At 41.2% G+C, this 18,198-nt stretch overlaps 1 protein-coding gene across 3 annotated transcripts in view; it reads left to right on the forward strand.

Moving 5' to 3' along the window:
* The window catches only part of Lims1 (LIM zinc finger domain containing 1), a 58,340-nt gene that overhangs the window by 31,695 nt on the left and 8,447 nt on the right, over positions 1-18,198 (forward strand). For all 3 annotated transcript variants that reach the window (XM_087898127.1, XM_087898126.1, XM_087898125.1), the window contains exons 3-7: positions 6,420-6,497; positions 8,601-8,721; positions 10,197-10,346; positions 11,224-11,374; positions 13,120-13,212. In XM_087898127.1, the coding sequence (XP_087754253.1) occupies positions 6,420-6,497; positions 8,601-8,721; positions 10,197-10,346; positions 11,224-11,374; positions 13,120-13,212 (593 nt within the window). The remainder of the gene's footprint in view (positions 1-6,419; positions 6,498-8,600; positions 8,722-10,196; positions 10,347-11,223; positions 11,375-13,119; positions 13,213-18,198) is intronic.

The following is an 18,198-nucleotide window of genomic DNA, read 5'->3' on the forward strand; positions in this document are numbered from 1 at the left end:
TTTATACAGTGTTCAGCCTGCATGTACACTGCAGGCCAGAAGAGGGCACTAGATCTCATTACAGATGGTTGTGAGCCACCATGTGGTTGCTGGGAATTGAACTCAGGACCTTTGGAAGGACAGCCAGTGCTCTTAACCTCTGAGCCATCTTTCTAGACCATTGCAATGGCTTTTATCTTTTCCCAGAGCATCCTCCTCCCCTTATTTCCACAGCCCTTACCCTTTCTTTTCCCTTGGGCATAAGCTAAAAAGACATGTAGATTCCATCATTTGAGTGGCTGAGGCAGGAGATTTGTGAGCTCAAGACAAGCCAAGCCTGCTCTGCTTAATAAGACCCTGTCTCAAAAAAAAAAGAAAAAAAAAACAAATGTTATTTACTTCAAAACATGATTCCCTTTTCTTTATAGAACTTCTTGATGCTTTGGGTTAGATGGCTAGGATAGTCATCCCTCTAGGCACAAAGACAAGTCTGGAAGCAGACCCTTGTTCACTAGACACAAGCATTCCCGGTGCATTTGCACTTCTCTTAAGCATAGTATAGCTTGATATGAATGCATATGCTTGTAATCCGAACACTTTGGAGAGGCAGGAGGATCAGGATTTCCCAAAACCCACATGATGGCTCACGGCCATCCGTAGCTCCAGTGCCATGGGATTTATTCCCTGTTTTGACCATTTTCAGCACCAGGTATACATGTGGTGAACAGACGTACATGCAGGCAAAACACCTGTAACAGAAAAAGAAATGAACATTTTTATTTTATTTTATTTTATTTCAATACAGGTTTTCTCTGTGTAACAACCCTTACTGCCCTGGAACTCACTCTGTAGACCAGGCTGGCCTCAAACTCACAGAGATCCACCTGCTTCTGCCTCCCAAGTGCTGGGATTAAAGGTGTGCATCACCACTGCTCGACATAAATAAACATTAAGTCTAAAACTTTTGTCTCAAAAGTTAAAGAGAATAACAAAATAGCGACATAGAAACTACTAGGATTACTACCCAGATGTGGTCCCTACTCACACAGTGACCCTTTCTCCTACAAGATGTGGTTTAAAACATGGGCCTAAATTTCTCCATTAGGCATCAATCTATCCCCTATGAAAAATAAGATGCTTTGCAGCTTTAAAAAGCTTAAAAAGGAACTGATTTACCCAAGATGTTTGCCCAGGAGATTTATTATAAGACACCACTACTAATGTTACCAGCTAGTGCCCTCTGTTTCATTCCACATCTTTTTTGAGTCCATAGAGCACTTTATCCATCTTTAACATGGAGCACTGTTACATTTTATTCTGGCTCTTTATTACTATACTCGTCTTCCCGTTTAACTTTGAATACCTCTGGCACAAACTGTTCATATTGATCTGATATCTCTGACATATGACTGTAATCCCAGCAGTTGGGAAAAGGAAAGATGGATCAGGAGCTCAAAGCCATCCTTGACTACACAACAAGTGGAGACCCTGCCTCGAAAAGAAAAAAGAGTCAGTGCTGTTTTCCATGAGGTTTCAATATGTGCAGCTGTCTTCTAATGCGTGTGAACCATTATCTCATACATCTGCCAGCTCAGTAGTGGCTTAGACTAATCACCAGCAATTAATGGTTCTGAAGTATAGCTTTGTGATACCTTGATTATCTCCACTAAAAAGAGTATATTTTTTTTCCTTGAAATTTTTAGGAGCGAACTAAAGCTAACAGTTTCAGATGGATCAATTCCAGAAATCTTTCAAACTGGCATAGACTGAACCAAGAACCAGGGCCTAGGCCTTGTATGCCACAAAACCAGCCAGTATGCCCAGGGCTAAGTTCTCTGTGTAATGATTCAGACTTTCTCTGTCCTTGTTTGGTTTTCCCAGTGTGTACCTTTCTCCCCCTCGCAGAAGTATTAACAGGAAAGACCTGTTGGTAATGAATGCTGTAATGGAACAATGATTAACAAAGAGTTTCCTCACTCATTTCCTCTAATACTGTATCCTGATTATTCAGGAAGACTGGGACCGAGAAGTGAAGACTGAAGGCAGGAAACTCCAAAGCCAGCCTCTCTGCTTATCTACTGACCCACTTGTTTCAGAGCAATTCATGACCAGTGTGTAAATCACTAGGTGAATGTCCAGCATCTGCACATTCCTGAAATATGGCCATCAGCTCAGTTTCCAGTTAAGCAGCAGCCCCTCCCCCGCCTCTCGGATAGGAATCTTCACAGAACTCCAAACCCTGCAACAGAAGAAGCAGAACTGTTGCTGCTGGAGCTCATCTTCTCCCACCGAATAGTCTCTGTCCCTGTGGGTAGAAGGGCCGAGAGTTCTTAGGCATTCGCTTAAACAGCTCTTTGTGGAACATGGTGTTTCTTGCAGGCTTATTGTATTTCTGGTGGTGTCAATGAGAAACATCCCCTGTGCCTCCTTTCTTGGAACATTTGGTTCCCTGCTTGTGGTGCTGTTTGGAGAGGTTGTGGAGCCTTGTGGAGGAAATACGTTACATAGAGTGGGCTTGGAGGGTTTGCCACCTCACCCCACTTCCTGCTCTCTCCCTCCGTTTCCTTTATGTGAATAAAAATGTGATCAGCCAGCTTCCTGCTCCTGCCACTAGGCCACGCCTTCCCTGCTGTAAGGAACCCTGTCCTTCTGGAACACAAAGCAAACTAACCAGCCCTTTCTTCCTTAATTGCCTTGGTCAGTTTCATCACAGCAAGAGAAAAAAAGAATGCAGTCAGTGTCTTCCATGTTTTACTGGGGGTTTATTGTAGCTATCTAAAAGATAGTGTTTTTGGAAATTTGATTTTTCAAAATGATAGCTTCTGATTTTTCTTCTATTTATATCCTAGACTTTTACTTTAGATCAACTTCTGGATTCCCAGGCTCTTAATTGAGACATGTTATGCTTCATGGTCTCTACAGCATATGAAAGAGACAGTTTATTACAGCAGAATGCTCTTAGAACAGGAGTGGTAGTACCACAGAGAGACACAGGATCTGAGATTGCAAAGGAATCTGCTCCTTAATTCTTGGGCTGTTTCCTGAGGAGTTTTTTTGACTTGTGTCTTGTTTTGTTTGGTTGGTGTTTTGGTGTTGTTATGGGTTTGTTTGGTTTTTTGCTTGCTTTTTAGAGGGGAGTTGTGGAGTGGTTTTTGTTTGTTTTGTTTGGTTTTGAGATGGGAGTCTCACTGTGGCATAGCTCTACCTGGCCTCAGAGATCTGCCTTCCTCTTCTGAATCCTTTCTGATTGACTGGTAATATATTTGTATACACAGTAGTACCTGCTTCTCCCACGTTATAAAAGAATCTCAATTCCTATTATAATAACTTGCTCTAGGACACCTCTCACTTGGAATCTTTTAGCCTTTAAAGCCTCCCAGCTTTGTCTGCTCTGTGTTTTCTCATTTAGGATGAAGCTTGACTTGGGGAACTATGTTGGGTGGGTGTTCTGTATTCTGGTATGTTGTGAGTTTATAATTGCAGAGTAGTCATGACATCATTCCTTTTAAGGTTTTCCCTTGTGCACCCCTGATGAATGTCAAAGGCATCCTCTAAAAAAAAAAAAAAGTTCCTGTGAATGACCTGAAAAGATGGCTTTATGGACAAAGTACTTGCTTTGCAAGCCTCGATGAGCTAATTCAGATCCTCAGAACACACTTAAAAGCCAGATTTTGGTATGCCTTGAACATTCTAGCCCAACATGGTGGCAACAGGGAACCATCTGCAGCTGGGAGATGTCTGACATCTCCTTGGGCCTGGCACACCCTGTTCACTTATAAGGTCTGCACCAAGTACTGAGCTGTAGTAGTCCTTGTAGGCAAGGGAGACAAGCTGGTGACCCATGAGAAGTACACACCCATGTTACATCACCCAGTGGAAAGGGCCAACTGTCACTGCACACAGGTAACCTGGATGGGGAAGACTGTGCTGCAGTTCAAACAGTGGAGGACTTTTTTTCTTCACAAGTTCTTGCTGGGCACCTTTCCAGTTTACTGGCTGACTAGATTGTCCTGAAGTGCCAGGCCAACCAAGTGGAGATCTGTGCCCTGTTCCTGACGCAGCTCTCAGCACACAAATTCTAAATATTTGTGGGTTACAATGAGATTCTGCTGTCACGCTCTTATAAGTGCCCTATGTAACTCTGCCTCCAAACTATGCCCTAGTTTGTGTGCAAGTCAACATAAGTGGATGTTCTTGCTTACTTCAAACTGTATTCTACAAAGGACCAAAATGTAGGAGAAGTGAAATAGAATGAGAAGAAAGCCTTCCCTCAGAGGATGAGCACAACTCCAGGCTGCTGTTGAGTAAAGAACCTGGTGTTGCCTTTTAAAAAAAAAAAAAGCCAGATGCAGTAGTGCGTTGGAGGAGGCCACTTAGCCCTGAAATAATCACACAGAAACTGTATTATTTAAATCACTACTTGGCCCATTAGCTCTAACTTCATGTTGGCTTACTCTTACATATTAATTTAACCCATCTTCATTAATCTGTGTATCGCCATGTGACAGTGGCTTACCGGCAGAGTTTCAGCATGTTTGACTTGGCAGCGGCTCCAGGTGTCTCTCTTACTGCGCCCTTCTTTCTCCCAGCATACAGCCTAGCTTTCCCTACCTACTTCTGTTCTTCCCTGCCATAGGCTCAAAGCAGTTCTTTATTCATTAACCAATAAAAGAAACACACAGACAGAGGACCTCCCATACCAGTAGTCCACAGCTATGGGAGAGCGACAAGAGAATTCTTGAGAACTTTGAACAGTAAGGTGGGGAACAAGGACTGATAACCAAGTTCCTCCTCTATCTCTACTATCTGCTGGTAGATAGTACAGTTTGTACTTGGGTGCTGTGCCCCCTCAACACCACTCACCCACCCACCCAACACAGAGCACTGATGAGAAGTTCTGAGCACCCATGTGAGACAATTTACAACTGCCACACATGTACGCATACATGTATAATACATGCTTTCTCACACATATTTATTTTTTGAGCTATAAGCATGGTTATCTTTCCAAAATGTTGTAATTCAATAAACTAGTATTCAGTTCTTTGTAGTATGTTTCAAGTATCTTACGATCTCATTAAGAGTTTGATAGGATTCAGTGGTTAAGAGAATTTACTACTCTTAAAGAAGACCTGTACTTGGGTCCCAGGACCCATGTAACTTGGGCTTACAACTGCCTCTGACTCCGGTTCCAATGCCCTCTTCTGGCTTCTGCAGGCATCTGCTCACACAGGCTCTCATACATAAAAATAAAATTTTAAAATAAGCGAATGAATTTTTAAAAATAGTTTGAGTTACTCCCATAAAGATTAATAATGAGTTGTTTATCTAACTTAAAGAAGTTGTGACTGTAACAGTATGCTGTGAGCTTAAATAAACAGCAAAACAATAGAGGTTTGACTCCCAGGAGGCACCATGAGGACATACACACACTCACATTCACACCGTGGTTACTCGGCAAGCCAGTAAGGTTGTTATTAGCATTTGAACACCTTCAGTCTGGAACTGTATTCAGTGTTCTTAACTCATGTGATATCCTACTTCTCACAATTTATTTCTATAAAAATGGCATATATATATACATATATATGTGTGTATATATATATATATATATATATGAAAAATGTCTAACTAGGAAAAAGTTGTACCTTGAGTTCTAGTAAGCTATATTTGGCACGGGCCCATGAAAAATATTTGGAAGGAAAGGGCAACCATGTTCATCTCCACAATGCATGCTTTATAAGGAATATAATTATGTTTTTATTTGGGGCTGGGCATTGGTTTTGTTTTGTTGAGACAAGGTTTTCCTATGGCCTCAGACTCAAAAATCCTCCTGCCTCAAACATCTTGGATTACAGGTATGTAAACCACTATGCCTGGCTGTTTCGTTTTCAAATCTGCATTGGTCACTTAAAATATTGACATTAAGTCAGTCATGGTATTACGTGCCTTTAATCACAGCACTGGGGAGGCAGAGGCAGGTGGACCTTTGTCAAGGTCAATCTGGTCTACAAAGAGTTTAAGCCAGTCAGGACTACTTATTGACTTTGTCCCTGCAAAATAACTAAGGATCTAAAGAGATGGCTCAGTGGTTAAGAGCATCTGGAGGACCCAGGTTTGATTTCTACAACCCACATGATAGCTCACAATTGTCTGTAACTCCAGTTCCAGGGGATCTGATGCCCTCTTCTGCCTCCGTGGGCATCAGAAATGCAAGGGGGTACAGACATACATTCAGGTAAAACTCCACACACATAAATAAAAATAATTTTAAAAATTATGTTAGAATATGTTTACCTTGTAAATATTTAGGCTTACAGTGATAATTTTTAGATACTGACCTAAAATAATGAGGGGAATAAACCCCTTTTGTTTGTCTGTTCATGAAATAATTTCTTTCTGTACTTGTTTCATATGTGTAAGTTGATGGCCCTTGTATTTCTTCTTTCAGTTTGAAGGAAGGAAGTACTGTGAGCATGATTTCCAGATGCTCTTTGCTCCCTGCTGCCACCAGTGTGGTAAGTTTTACTGCTGAGTATAAATAAAAAAATAAGTCTCACAATCATAAAAGTCACTGTTTCAGTCTCTTAGGTTATGACAAAGCACTCTGACTCGAAAGAGCTGAAGGGAGGAAAGGGCTTATTTTATCGTCTACTCCCAGGCCACAGTCCATCACTGAGGGAAGTCAGGCAGGAACCTGAAGCAGAAGCCATGGAGGAACAGCTTCGGACTTCAGCTCGGCTGCTGTTCTGTATTTCACAGTTCAAGCAATGGTGCCAGTAATAATAAGCTGGGCCTTCCTAGATAATTAACAATCTGGACAGTTCCTACAGACAGAACCAGAGGCCAATCTGATCTGGGTAATCCTCAATTGGGATTCCAGTCTCACATTCCCTAGGATGTGTCAAGTTGACTGACAGTTAAAGCTAGCTAGGACGGTCATTTAATACTAGAAAGTACAACATTTTCTTTAAGATGGTGCTTATACATAACTATAAGAGATGCTTTATCTCTCTTCTCTGCATCGATGGTATACATCAAACTAGAGAAAGTCCAAAATCTAGAGAGAATTGGTTTCTATGGACCTGTGGGGAGAAGCCTGTAGTGAGCCTTCTGCAGTGCTTTCCCACTGCACATAGCCGACTTGCTTGCGGTCTGGCCAGAGAGGAGACGGAATATTTCAGTTGAGTTGATAAAGGTGCTATGTGTAATGGCATTTCATTTGCATTTTAATAAATAAAGCTTCCCTGAAGATCAGAGAGTAAAATAGACCCTCAGATCAGCCTTACTGATCAGACCATGGTAACACACACCTTTAATCCCAGTAGCCACACCAGTTTGCCATAGAAACTGTTTTTTAATCCCAGCCCTAGAGAAGAGGACACAGCTCTCAGACAGTCTCATTCTGAGATTCCTAGAGGCAGGATCGCCATTTTGGAGGATAAGAAGAGCCGGTGGCTGGCTGTTTTGCTTCTCTGATCTTCGGTTGAACCCCAGTTTCTCTCTCTGAGTTTTTATTAATTGTGCTTCACTTATGTACTTTACTTCCTTACTGTGGCCACCTCAGTGGTGGCTCAACTAGAACATTTCTAGGGATTGGAGACCCGGAATTCAATGTTTAAAATGCTTAGTGAAGGAAGTCGATGTGAATTATGAGGAAAATGTGGCAGGCTAGTCATGATCCCAGCACTCTGAAAACAGATTCAGGAGGATCTCTGGATTTGAGGCCAACCTGTTCTCCATAATTAGTTTCAGGCCAGTCAAGGGTACATAGTGAGACCCTGTCTGAAAAACACAACAGGAACAAAAACCAGAAAATGTGTTGTAGAGACTGAAGTTATAACATTCAGTGGTACAACATGCTCAGCGTTTGTAAGGCCCTTGGTTCAATCCTAGGACACCACTGTGGGATGTGAGAATTAAAGGAAACAGTGTATAGATTTCAATTGTCTGTTTCAACAATGACTGTAGACAACCAAGAGGCACTGGAGGAGCTCATGACTTTTGGAATTCAGAGATACGATTCAAAAAAAGAGTTTTAAATGTGACTACAAAATAGAAAATGAGGACTCAGATGAAAGAAAGATCATTTGTCTGCTCTCTTACTTCAATAGACACAGTGTAAAAGGCTTTCTCTTAAATTAGGCTGGTGGGCTGGAGAGATGGCTCAGAGATTAAGAGCAATGACTGCTCTTCCAGAGGTCCTGAGTTCAATTCCCAGCAACACACAGTGTCTCACAACCATCTGTAATGAGATCTGGTGCCCTCTTCTGGCCTGCAGGAATACATGCAGGCAGAATACTTTATACATAATAAATAAATAAATCTTTTTTTTTTTTTAAATGAGGCTGGTAACAGAGACCTGTAATCTACATACATGGGAGGCTGAAGCAGGAGCATCTCAAGTTTAAGGGAAGCCCGAACAGCTCACTCGAGGCCCTGTGTTAGAAGGGAAGATTCAGAGTGCTGGAGATGTGATGTAACTCAGGCAAAGCAGTGGCTTCGCATTTAAGGAGTGCTAGTCAGTCCCCAGTCCCTAGTAAGCTCTCCTTAAACACTTGATCCTTTTATTTATAGCAAATAAGACCTCATGGCATTTTTTGTTCTTTACTTTCCCATAGGTGAATTCATCATTGGTCGGGTTATTAAAGCCATGAACAACAGCTGGCATCCTGAGTGCTTTCGATGTGACCTCTGCCAGGAGGTGCTGGCAGACATAGGGTTTGTCAAGAATGCTGGCAGGTAGGACTGTTATTGAGGTTTATTTTGGGGTTAAGCTCATTAAACCTCTCAGGGTCCAGAAAGATTCGCTATGGCAGCCAAAAACTGGCTAGGGAAAGGGATGTGAGGGGCAGAGCAAACTAACTGACTCGAGCACTTTCCTCCTGCATGTTTCTTTATTTCATGAGGGAAGGAAAGGGAAGAAGGAGTGAAGGGGGAAAAGAAGGGCCTTCTCCATAAGGCTTTCAGTTTATATAGGTGTACAGAGAAGTTAGCAATTACATAGGAGGTAACAATAGTATCAAACATGCATTTTCACAGTCACAAAAAAATAAAAACCAAAAACCAAACCAGGTCTCTAATGAAGTGCTTTACTTCTCAGAGCAGGCGTGGCTGCGAAGCTCCTCAGTGGCTGGGAACAGCATTGGTAGCCATCCTGACCTAGGGGCTTGGTTTGCATTAAAGGGAATCTCTTTGGGGGACTTTGCTTTTGACTCCAGGAGGGTGCCCAAGTGATATTTTTTTCTCTCTGAAGCTAGTTTTAGCAACTAAGGCCTTTTTCCTATATAAACAGTAGTTTCCTGGGCTATGATCATATGTTAACTGAAACCAAGGTGAAGGGAAAATACAGAATATTAGTAATTTGTTAAGTTAGAGCAAAGGGCCAGTAGATTCCACCTTTCTGAGTCTGCTGTTAGAGCAGACAGACTGCCTCCTGTTTGGGGCTCTGTTCTTATCAGTGAGTGCTGTCAATAAAGTAGAGACGAGTTTTATTAGACTTTGGCTATGACAACAAGGTTTGACTGAGTGAATGCTTTCACACCAGGGCTTTACTGTGTAGGGAAGGTGTCCGGTCGCCCTACAGGAAAAGTCAGGTTTACACACTGCTGGGGTACTATAGAAGGGAGAAATGCCATGATTTCACAAGATTTCTACAGAATTGGCAATGATTTATCCAAAAGACAGGTGTTCCCACAGCTCTACATAACAGGTTCATGTGGAGTGTTCATACTCCTATGGATTTGTCCAATAGATCTGTCAGCTGAACATTTACTAATACTTGTGCGCTCACCACAGACTTTGCCATCCTTGTTGGATGTGGGTGGACAAAGGAATTGTTCAAGACACATGCATTTTTCCCTACAGAGTCTGAGGTACTTCTAGGGTATGAGAACATGGAACTCACCATGCACTGACTTGCTTAGTATCCTGGGAAATGACCCCGGAGCTTAGTCACGGGATCTGTTACTGCATGCCTCCTGTTCTGCCAGTGAGATATGGGCAGTGATGAAGTCCGTGCACATCTGTGGGTTATTAGTGGAACAAACTTTTCCTGCACTTTGAATCTACTAAGACTCAAACTAGAAAACTAAGCACAGGAGATAGTTTTCTTTTTTAAAAAAATTTTATTAATATCTATTTAGAGATATGAGAAGTATATTTCTAATTTTTAAAAAGAACTTAAGATTTTAAATTTCCGTTTTGACCCTGTATAGACACCTGTGTCGTCCATGCCATAACCGTGAAAAGGCCAGAGGCCTTGGAAAATACATCTGCCAGAAATGCCATGCCATCATTGATGAACAACCTCTGATCTTCAAGAATGACCCTTACCATCCAGACCACTTCAACTGTGCCAACTGCGGGTATTACAGTATTTCCTCTGACATGGCAATATACAACCTTCTGTAACTTCAGTTCCAGGGACTCTAATGCTCTCTTCTGGTCTTGCAGGCACCAGGCACACATGTAGTGCATAGACATACATACAAAGTACCTATACACATAAAAATTTTAAGGCCCATGATGAATTACCAATATAATTTATCTTTTCTTATTATTTTTGTTTTTATAGCTTATTTCATCTGTGTCTATAACATATTCTAATGAAAATCACCCCATTCTGCTCTCTTATCCTGGTTGTTTTATAGTCCACTGAGTTTAATTAGGATTGCTTGCAAGTACATAGCTGTGGAATTATTTCCTGGATTATGGACACCCTGGAAGATAAATGATTCCCCTTTTGCCAGCAGCCATTAACTACCAAGAGCTTCTCAGCTGAGGGTGGGGCCTATTGTGCCCCTCACTCAATATAATTTATATTTTTATAATAATAAACACCTGTGTATCCCAGCCTGTCTCCAAGTTCACAGTCTTTTTTTCTCAACCTCCCATTTGGGATTACAAATGTGGACTACTGTTCCTGAACCCAGCACTGTGAGTTTTAAGGAAGACAAATGGACTAAAATGTAACATGTTACTATATTATACAGCAGTGATAAGCAGGACTGAAATGGCATGTGCCTGACCTCTTCAGTGTCTCATCATTAATTAAGACACTGGTAACAACCTGAAACCCAGGTTAATTCAGCTTTCTCAGATCACCATTAATGAGAAGATAGAAATTATTAAGGGATTGTTAGGATTATATATTTTAAAATCTTATTTAAAAAATTTCACTACCTCTGTTGGGTAACTGTTCAACTGTACAGTAGTATTCAATTATATGTCTTTGGTGGACAGGAAGGAGCTGACTGCTGATGCCCGGGAGCTGAAAGGAGAGCTGTACTGTCTGCCATGTCATGATAAGATGGGGGTACCTATCTGTGGCGCCTGTCGGAGGCCCATTGAAGGGCGAGTAGTGAATGCCATGGGCAAGCAATGGCATGTGGAGGTAAGTACAGCATGGCCAAAGGTAACCAGTACTTTGTTCTGTGCCTCAGGTACGCTTGCAAGATAAGACCAGTTTAAAGACTAAATATTGGCATTTTTAAAAAACAGTTGGTTTTTTGCCTTAATCTGTTTCTCTGTCACTGTGATTTAAAAACAAAAACTGCCCAAACCAAGTATGGTAGCGTACTCCTTTAATCCGAGCACTTGGGAGGCAGAACCAGGAGGATATCTGTGAGTTCCAGGCTAGGAAGTGAGTTCCAGCTCAATCAGGACTACAAAGAGAGACCCTATCTCAAAAACAACAAAACAAATAACAACAACTGACCAAAAGCAACTTGAGAGAAGAAAAGGTTTACTATGGATTACAGGTTATTGTTCTTGGCAAAGTGAAGCCAAGTCAGGAACTCAAGTCAGAAACCTGGGTGCAGAAACTGGAGCTGAGAGCAAGGAGAAATGCTGCTTCTTGGATTCCTTCCAGGCTCCTTGTCACCCAGCCGTCCTTCTTAGACAGCCCAGGCTCACTTGCCCAGGGGTGGCACCTCCCACAGTAAGTGTTCCCTCCCATGCCAATTAGCAAGCCTGAAGATACCCCACAGACGTGTCCACAGGCCAGTCTGGTGGAAACAGCTCCTTGTTATAGTCTAATTTGTGTCAAGTTGACAGAGACTAACCAGTACAACTTAATAGTAAACAAAAATGTAGAATGCTATAACATGACAGCATAATGCAGAATGTGTACTTTGTTCTTAAATCCTTCTTGAGACCGGGCAGTGGTCACACACACACACACACACACACACACACACACACACACACACACACACACACCTTTAATCTCAGCACTTGATAGGCAGAGGCAGGTGGATCTCAGTGAGTTCAAGGCCGGCCTGGTCTATTAAGTGAGTTCCAGGACAGTCAGGACTGTTACACAGAGAAACCCTCACTTCTTGAGGACAGGAGTGTCACATCCAACAACAATTAGCTGTTCTCAGTTACAAATACTCCTGGGATGCCCATCTCCTTTCATGCGTATTATTTAATAGTTTGTATTTTTTAAAGATGACTTCATTGTAATTGTATTGTAATTATAATTATATAATTGGACCTGCATGTGTTGCTGGTGCCTGTGAAAGTCCGACAAGGTCATCAGATCCTCCAGAACTGGAGTTAGGGATAGTCGTGAATTGCCATACTGGTGCTGGAAACCAAACCCAGAACCTAATCCAGAGCTGCAGGTGCTTCCAACTGCTGAGCAGTTATCTTTTTGGTTTTTCAAGACAGGGTTTCTCTGTGTAGCTCTGGCTGTCCTAGAACCCACTCTGTAGACCAGGCTGGCCTTGAACTCACAGACATCTGCCTACCTCTGGTTCCCAGTACTGGAGTTAAAGGTGTATACCACTACTACCTGGCACTGAGCGGTTATCTTAAGGTAACCCATTAGAGCCTCATAGACATTAGACCATAAAAGTAGCTGGTCTTGCCAGGTATGGTGGCACACACCTTTAATTCCAGCATTCAGGAACCAGAGGCAAATAGCTATTTGTGAATTCTAAGCCAGCCTGGTCTACACAGCAAGTTTAACATCAGACAGTTATCTACCTAGTGAGGTACTATCACACAGAAAAATGGGAGGCAATCTGCTTATTAATCTTACTGTCTTTTCTAAGAATTGGTTAACTTTGAGGTTACTTTGTTAGCTAAATCAAATCACGGGATCTCAAAAAAATCTATTCAATGTTTTTCCAGCATTTTGTTTGTGCCAAATGTGAAAAGCCATTTCTTGGACATCGCCATTATGAGAGGAAGGGCTTGGCCTATTGTGAAACTCACTATAATCAGGTAATGATTATCCTTACTAGATATTTGATATGTATAAATCAAAACTCATCAATGTTTTGACTGTAGAGAAAGCACTTAGTCTACAGAGATGTGTTTTAAGTCTTTGAGTTACTTTCTACATAACATACCGACAATATCTATATTATTTATATATTATAAATAAATATTATATTATTATGGGAAAATATACCTTTTCCCATAATCTCCATTTGCTTCCTCTGGGCACATTTGATTTTACTATATAAAAATAGACCTTTGTACCAAACACATTTTTTTTTAAAGATTTATTTGTTATGTATACAATCTTCTGCCTGCATGTATGCTTGCAGGCCAGAAGAGGACTCCAGATCTCATTGCGAAGGGTTCTGAGCCACCATGTGGTTGCTGGGAATTGAACTGAGTACCTCTGGTAGAGCAGTCAGTGCTCTCAGCCACTGAACCCTCCAGCCCCTAAAACACATATCTTTATATACAGATATTTATGTACATTTAAATGTCTATAGTTTTGTTTTGGTTTTGGTTTCAGGTTTGTTTTTTTTTCTTTCTCATTTGCATTTGTCCAAATGTGCATCTATTCACCCTATGTGTGCAGTGCCTGTAGGGGATAGAAGAGGGCATTGAATCCTCTGGGACTGAAGTTATAGATTATTGTGAGCTGCTACATGAATGCTGGGAATTGAACTTGGGTCCTCTGGAAGACCAGCGAGTTCTCTTTTAACTACAGAGATGCTGCTGCAGCCCATAGCTAGGTCTATGAATAATATTTATATTAGTTCTTTGAGAATTTCATACAGTGTTTTGATCATTCACTCCCACCTCACTCTTAATTTCTCCCAGATTTACCCCACCATCCTACACCCTACATCTACTCTAGTTTATGCTCCCCCTTACATCTGGGTGTAGGGCTATCCACTGGCACATGGTAAACTTACAGGAGCTACACTTTTTTTCCCCTCTCTTTATTTTGATTTTTGTTGAGCTCTACATTTTTCTCTGCTCCCCTTCCTACCTCTCCCCTCCCCTTCAACCCTCTTCCAAGGTCCCCGTGTTCCCAATTTACTCAGGAGATCTTGTCTTTTTCTACTTCTCATGTAGATTAGATCTATGTAAGTCTCTCTTAGGGTCTTCATTGTTGTCTAGGTTCTCTGGGATTGTGGTTTGTAGGCTGGTTTTCTTTGCTTTATGTTTAAAAACCACCTATGAGTGAGTTCATGTGATAATTGTCTTTCTGGGTCTGGGTTACCTCACACAAAATGATGTTTTCTAGCTCCATCCATTTGCCTGCAAAATTCAAGATGTCGTTATTTTTTTCTGCTGTGTAGTACTCCATTGTGTAAATGTGCCACATTTTCCTTATCCATTCTTCGATCGAGGGGCATTTAGGTTGTTTTCAGGTTCTGGCTATGACAAACAATGTGCTATGAACATAATTGAGCACATGTCCTTGTGGCACGATTGAGCATCCTTTGGATATATACCCAAAAGTGATATTACTGGGTCTTGAGGAAGGTTGTTTCCTAATTTTCTGAGAAATCGCCACACTGACATCCAAAGGGACTGTACCAGCTTGCACTCCCACCAGCAACTCAGGAGTGTTCCCTTTTCCCCACAACCTCTCCAGCATAAGTTGTCATCAGTGTTTTTGATCTTGGTCGTTCTTACAGGTGTAAGATGGAATCTCAGAGTTGTTTTGATTTGCATTTCTCTGATGACTAAGGATGTTGAACATTTCCTTAAGTGTCGTTCAGCCATTCTAGATTCCTCTGTTGAGAGTTTTCTGTTTAGGTCTGTACTCCATTTTTTTTTATTGGATTATTTGTTCTTTTGATGACCAATTTCTTGAGTTCTTTGTGTATTTTGGAGATCAGCCCTCTGTCTGATGTGGGGTTGGTGAAGACCTTTTCCCACTCTGTAGGCTGTCTGATCTTGTTGATCGTGTTTTTTTTTTTTTTTTGCTTTACAGAAGCTTTTCAGTTTCAGGAGGTCTCATTTATTAATAGTTTTTCTCAGTGTCTGTGCTACTAGGGTTATATTTAGGAAGTGATCTCCTGTGCCAATGCGTTCAAGTGTACTTTCCACTTTCTCTTCTGTGAGGTTCGGTGTGGTTGGCTTTATGTTGAGGTCTTTGATCCATTTGGACTTGAGTTTTGTGTATGGTGATAGATATGGGTCTATTTTCATTCTTTTATATGTTTATGTCCAGTTATGTCAGCACCATTTGTTAAATAAGCTTTTTTTTTCCATTTGATATTTTTTGCTTCTTTGTCAAAAATAAGGTGTTTGAAGATGTGTGGGTTAATATCTGGGTCTTCAATTCAGTTCCATTGGTCCTCCTGTCTGTTTTTTATGCCCATACCAGGCTGTTTTCAGTTCTGTAGCTCTGTAGTAGAGTTTGAAGTCAGGAATTGTGATGCCTCCAGAAGTTCTTTTATTGTACAGGATTGTTTTAGCTATCCTGGGTTTTTTGCTTTTCCATTTGAAGTTGAATACCATTCTTTCAAGGTCTGTGAAGAATTTTGCTGGGATTTTGATGAGCATTGCATTGAGTCTGTAGATTGCTTTTGGTAAGATTGTTATTTTTTCCTATGTTTATTCTGCCTACCCAAGAGCATGGGAGATCTTTCCACTTTCTGGTGTCTTCTTCAATTTCTTTTTTCAAAGATTTAAAGTTCTTGTCATACAAGTCTTCCACTTGTTTGGTTAGAGTTACTCTGAGATATTTTGTGCTATTTGTGGCTATTGTGAAGGGTAATGTTTCTCTGATTTCTGTCTCAGCCCACTTATCATCTGTGTACAGGAGGGCTACTGATTTTTTTTTTTGAGTTAATCTTGTATCCTGCTACAATAGTTAAAGTGTTTATGAGTTGTAGAAATTCCTTGGTACAATTTTTGGGGTCACTTATGTAAACTATCATTAGCAAATAGAGTTTGACTTCTTTTCTGATTTGTATCCCCTTGATTTCCTTTTCTTGTCTTATTGCTCTAGCTAGGACCTCAAGAACTATATTGAATAGGTATGGAGAGAGTGGACAACCTTATCCTGTTCCTGATTTCAGTGGGATTGCTGGGAGTTTCTCTCCATTTAGTTTGATATTGACTGTTGGCTTGCTGTATATTGCATTTATTATGTTTAGGTATGTTCCTTGTATCCCTGAGGAGCTACACTCTAAAGGAAGGTTGACTCTCCTTCCTCCAGAAGCCATCAACTGTCTTAGCTCCTCAGTTAGAGGTCAGGTAAAGTAGCAATCTACAAAAGTTTTTGGATCAAGAAATGAGGCATTGGTGCTGCCTTTTCATCCACCATTAAAGGATGGAGAAAGTTCTGGACCAGGTCACTGAGTCATGGCATCAGGAAGCCTTCCACATCCGAGAGAGAGAGAGAGAGAGAGAGAGAGAGAGAGAGAGAGAGAGAGAGAGAGAGAGAGAGAGAGAGACTGTGCTACCTTTCCTCCTCCCTCGCTTTTTAAGAGGTCACGTATCCCCAAAGAAGACCGTGCCCATCAGGCCGACCCACTCCATTCTATTCATCATTAGACCGAATGGCCAAATTCCCACAACAATCAGGACTTTTATATTTTGGTTGTGAGCCATCACTCCAGCCCCAGGGCTTTAAATAGGAAAAATTTGATGCAGTCATGTTCATTTACCCAGTATGTTTCAATGTATATTTCCCTAGAGGACAAATCTTTTTTATACATCACACTTATCAATATTGTTATAATAATTTATTCCAGTTTGTGGATATTTTTCTCTTTTGGTTTTTTGAGGGGCCCACCACCCATCTCACAAATAAATCACACAGAGGCTTATTATTACTGTGAGTGCCCAGCCTTTGCTTGGCTTGTTTCTTGCAAACTTTTTTTTAATCTTAAATTATCCTGACTACCTTTTTCCTCTGGGCTTTTATCTTTCTTACTTCTGTATATCTTACTTTTCTTCTTACACTGTGACTTGCTGGGTGTTTGGTCCAGATGTCCTCCTCTCCTTTTCCTCCTCGTTCTCATTTCTCCTTTTATTTATTCTCTCTGCCTGCTAGTCCTGCCTATCCTTGCTCCTGCCTCACTATTTGCCATTTATCTCTTTATTAGGATCATCAAGTAACAGGCACAGTAACACAGCTTCACAGAGCTAAACAAATGCAGCCTTAGCTAAAAGTTACACACCTGGAAATAATATTCCCTAACACTATCCCTTAGGCATTTACTTATCTCTTTATCTAGAGACAGGGTCTCACTGTATTACCACAACAGCCTGCCAAGTGTTGGGATGCACCACTGCACACAGCCCAGTAATGTTCTTTTGTTGTTGTTATTTTGTTTCTGTTTTTCCAGACAGGGTTTTTTTTTTTGTTTTTTTTTTTTGTAGCCCCGACTGTCCTGGCACTCACTCTGTAAACCAGTCTGGCCTCGAATTCACAGAGCTCCCCACCTGTCTCTGCCTCCTGAGTGCTGGTATTAAAGGCATGCACCACCACCAGGCTTTAATAATGTTCTTATAGCATTTTTGTTTCCTGCTTTAAGACTAGTGTTTTTCTAGTATTGTTATATTTCTTTAGCATCTTCAAATATGGAACATCTCCAGTCTCCTTAATTGGTCTCTTTTCCCTTGGTCTCCTCTACTGGTTCTCTGTTACTATTCTGAGGCTGTGACTCTTGGCTAGAATCTGAATAGGAAGAGGTATGTCCTCCTCAGCACCTCTCCTCTGTTCATTACTCCATTGGTGACCATCCAGGCTTGGTGTTTGCTATATTTACACTGAGTTGCTGTTTCCCACTTCCTTTATATCCAATAACCTGTGGACAATCACTTTCTGACTGAAAATGTCCTGCTTCTCGTCAGTTTTTTTGTTTGTTTGTTTTTTAGATTTGGTGACATGCAATAATTCTGCCTGCTTTGGTTGGAAATGATCACCTGGTCTAATGCCCTCCCTACTCAGTTGGCCATTGGCACTCTGCTTGAACAGCTGCCATCCTCCCTTCATGGGCA

This window comes from Myodes glareolus, chromosome 18 (genome assembly GCF_982192425.1).
Source record: "Myodes glareolus chromosome 18, mMyoGla1.1, whole genome shotgun sequence".
Lineage (NCBI taxonomy): Eukaryota > Metazoa > Chordata > Mammalia > Rodentia > Cricetidae > Myodes > Myodes glareolus.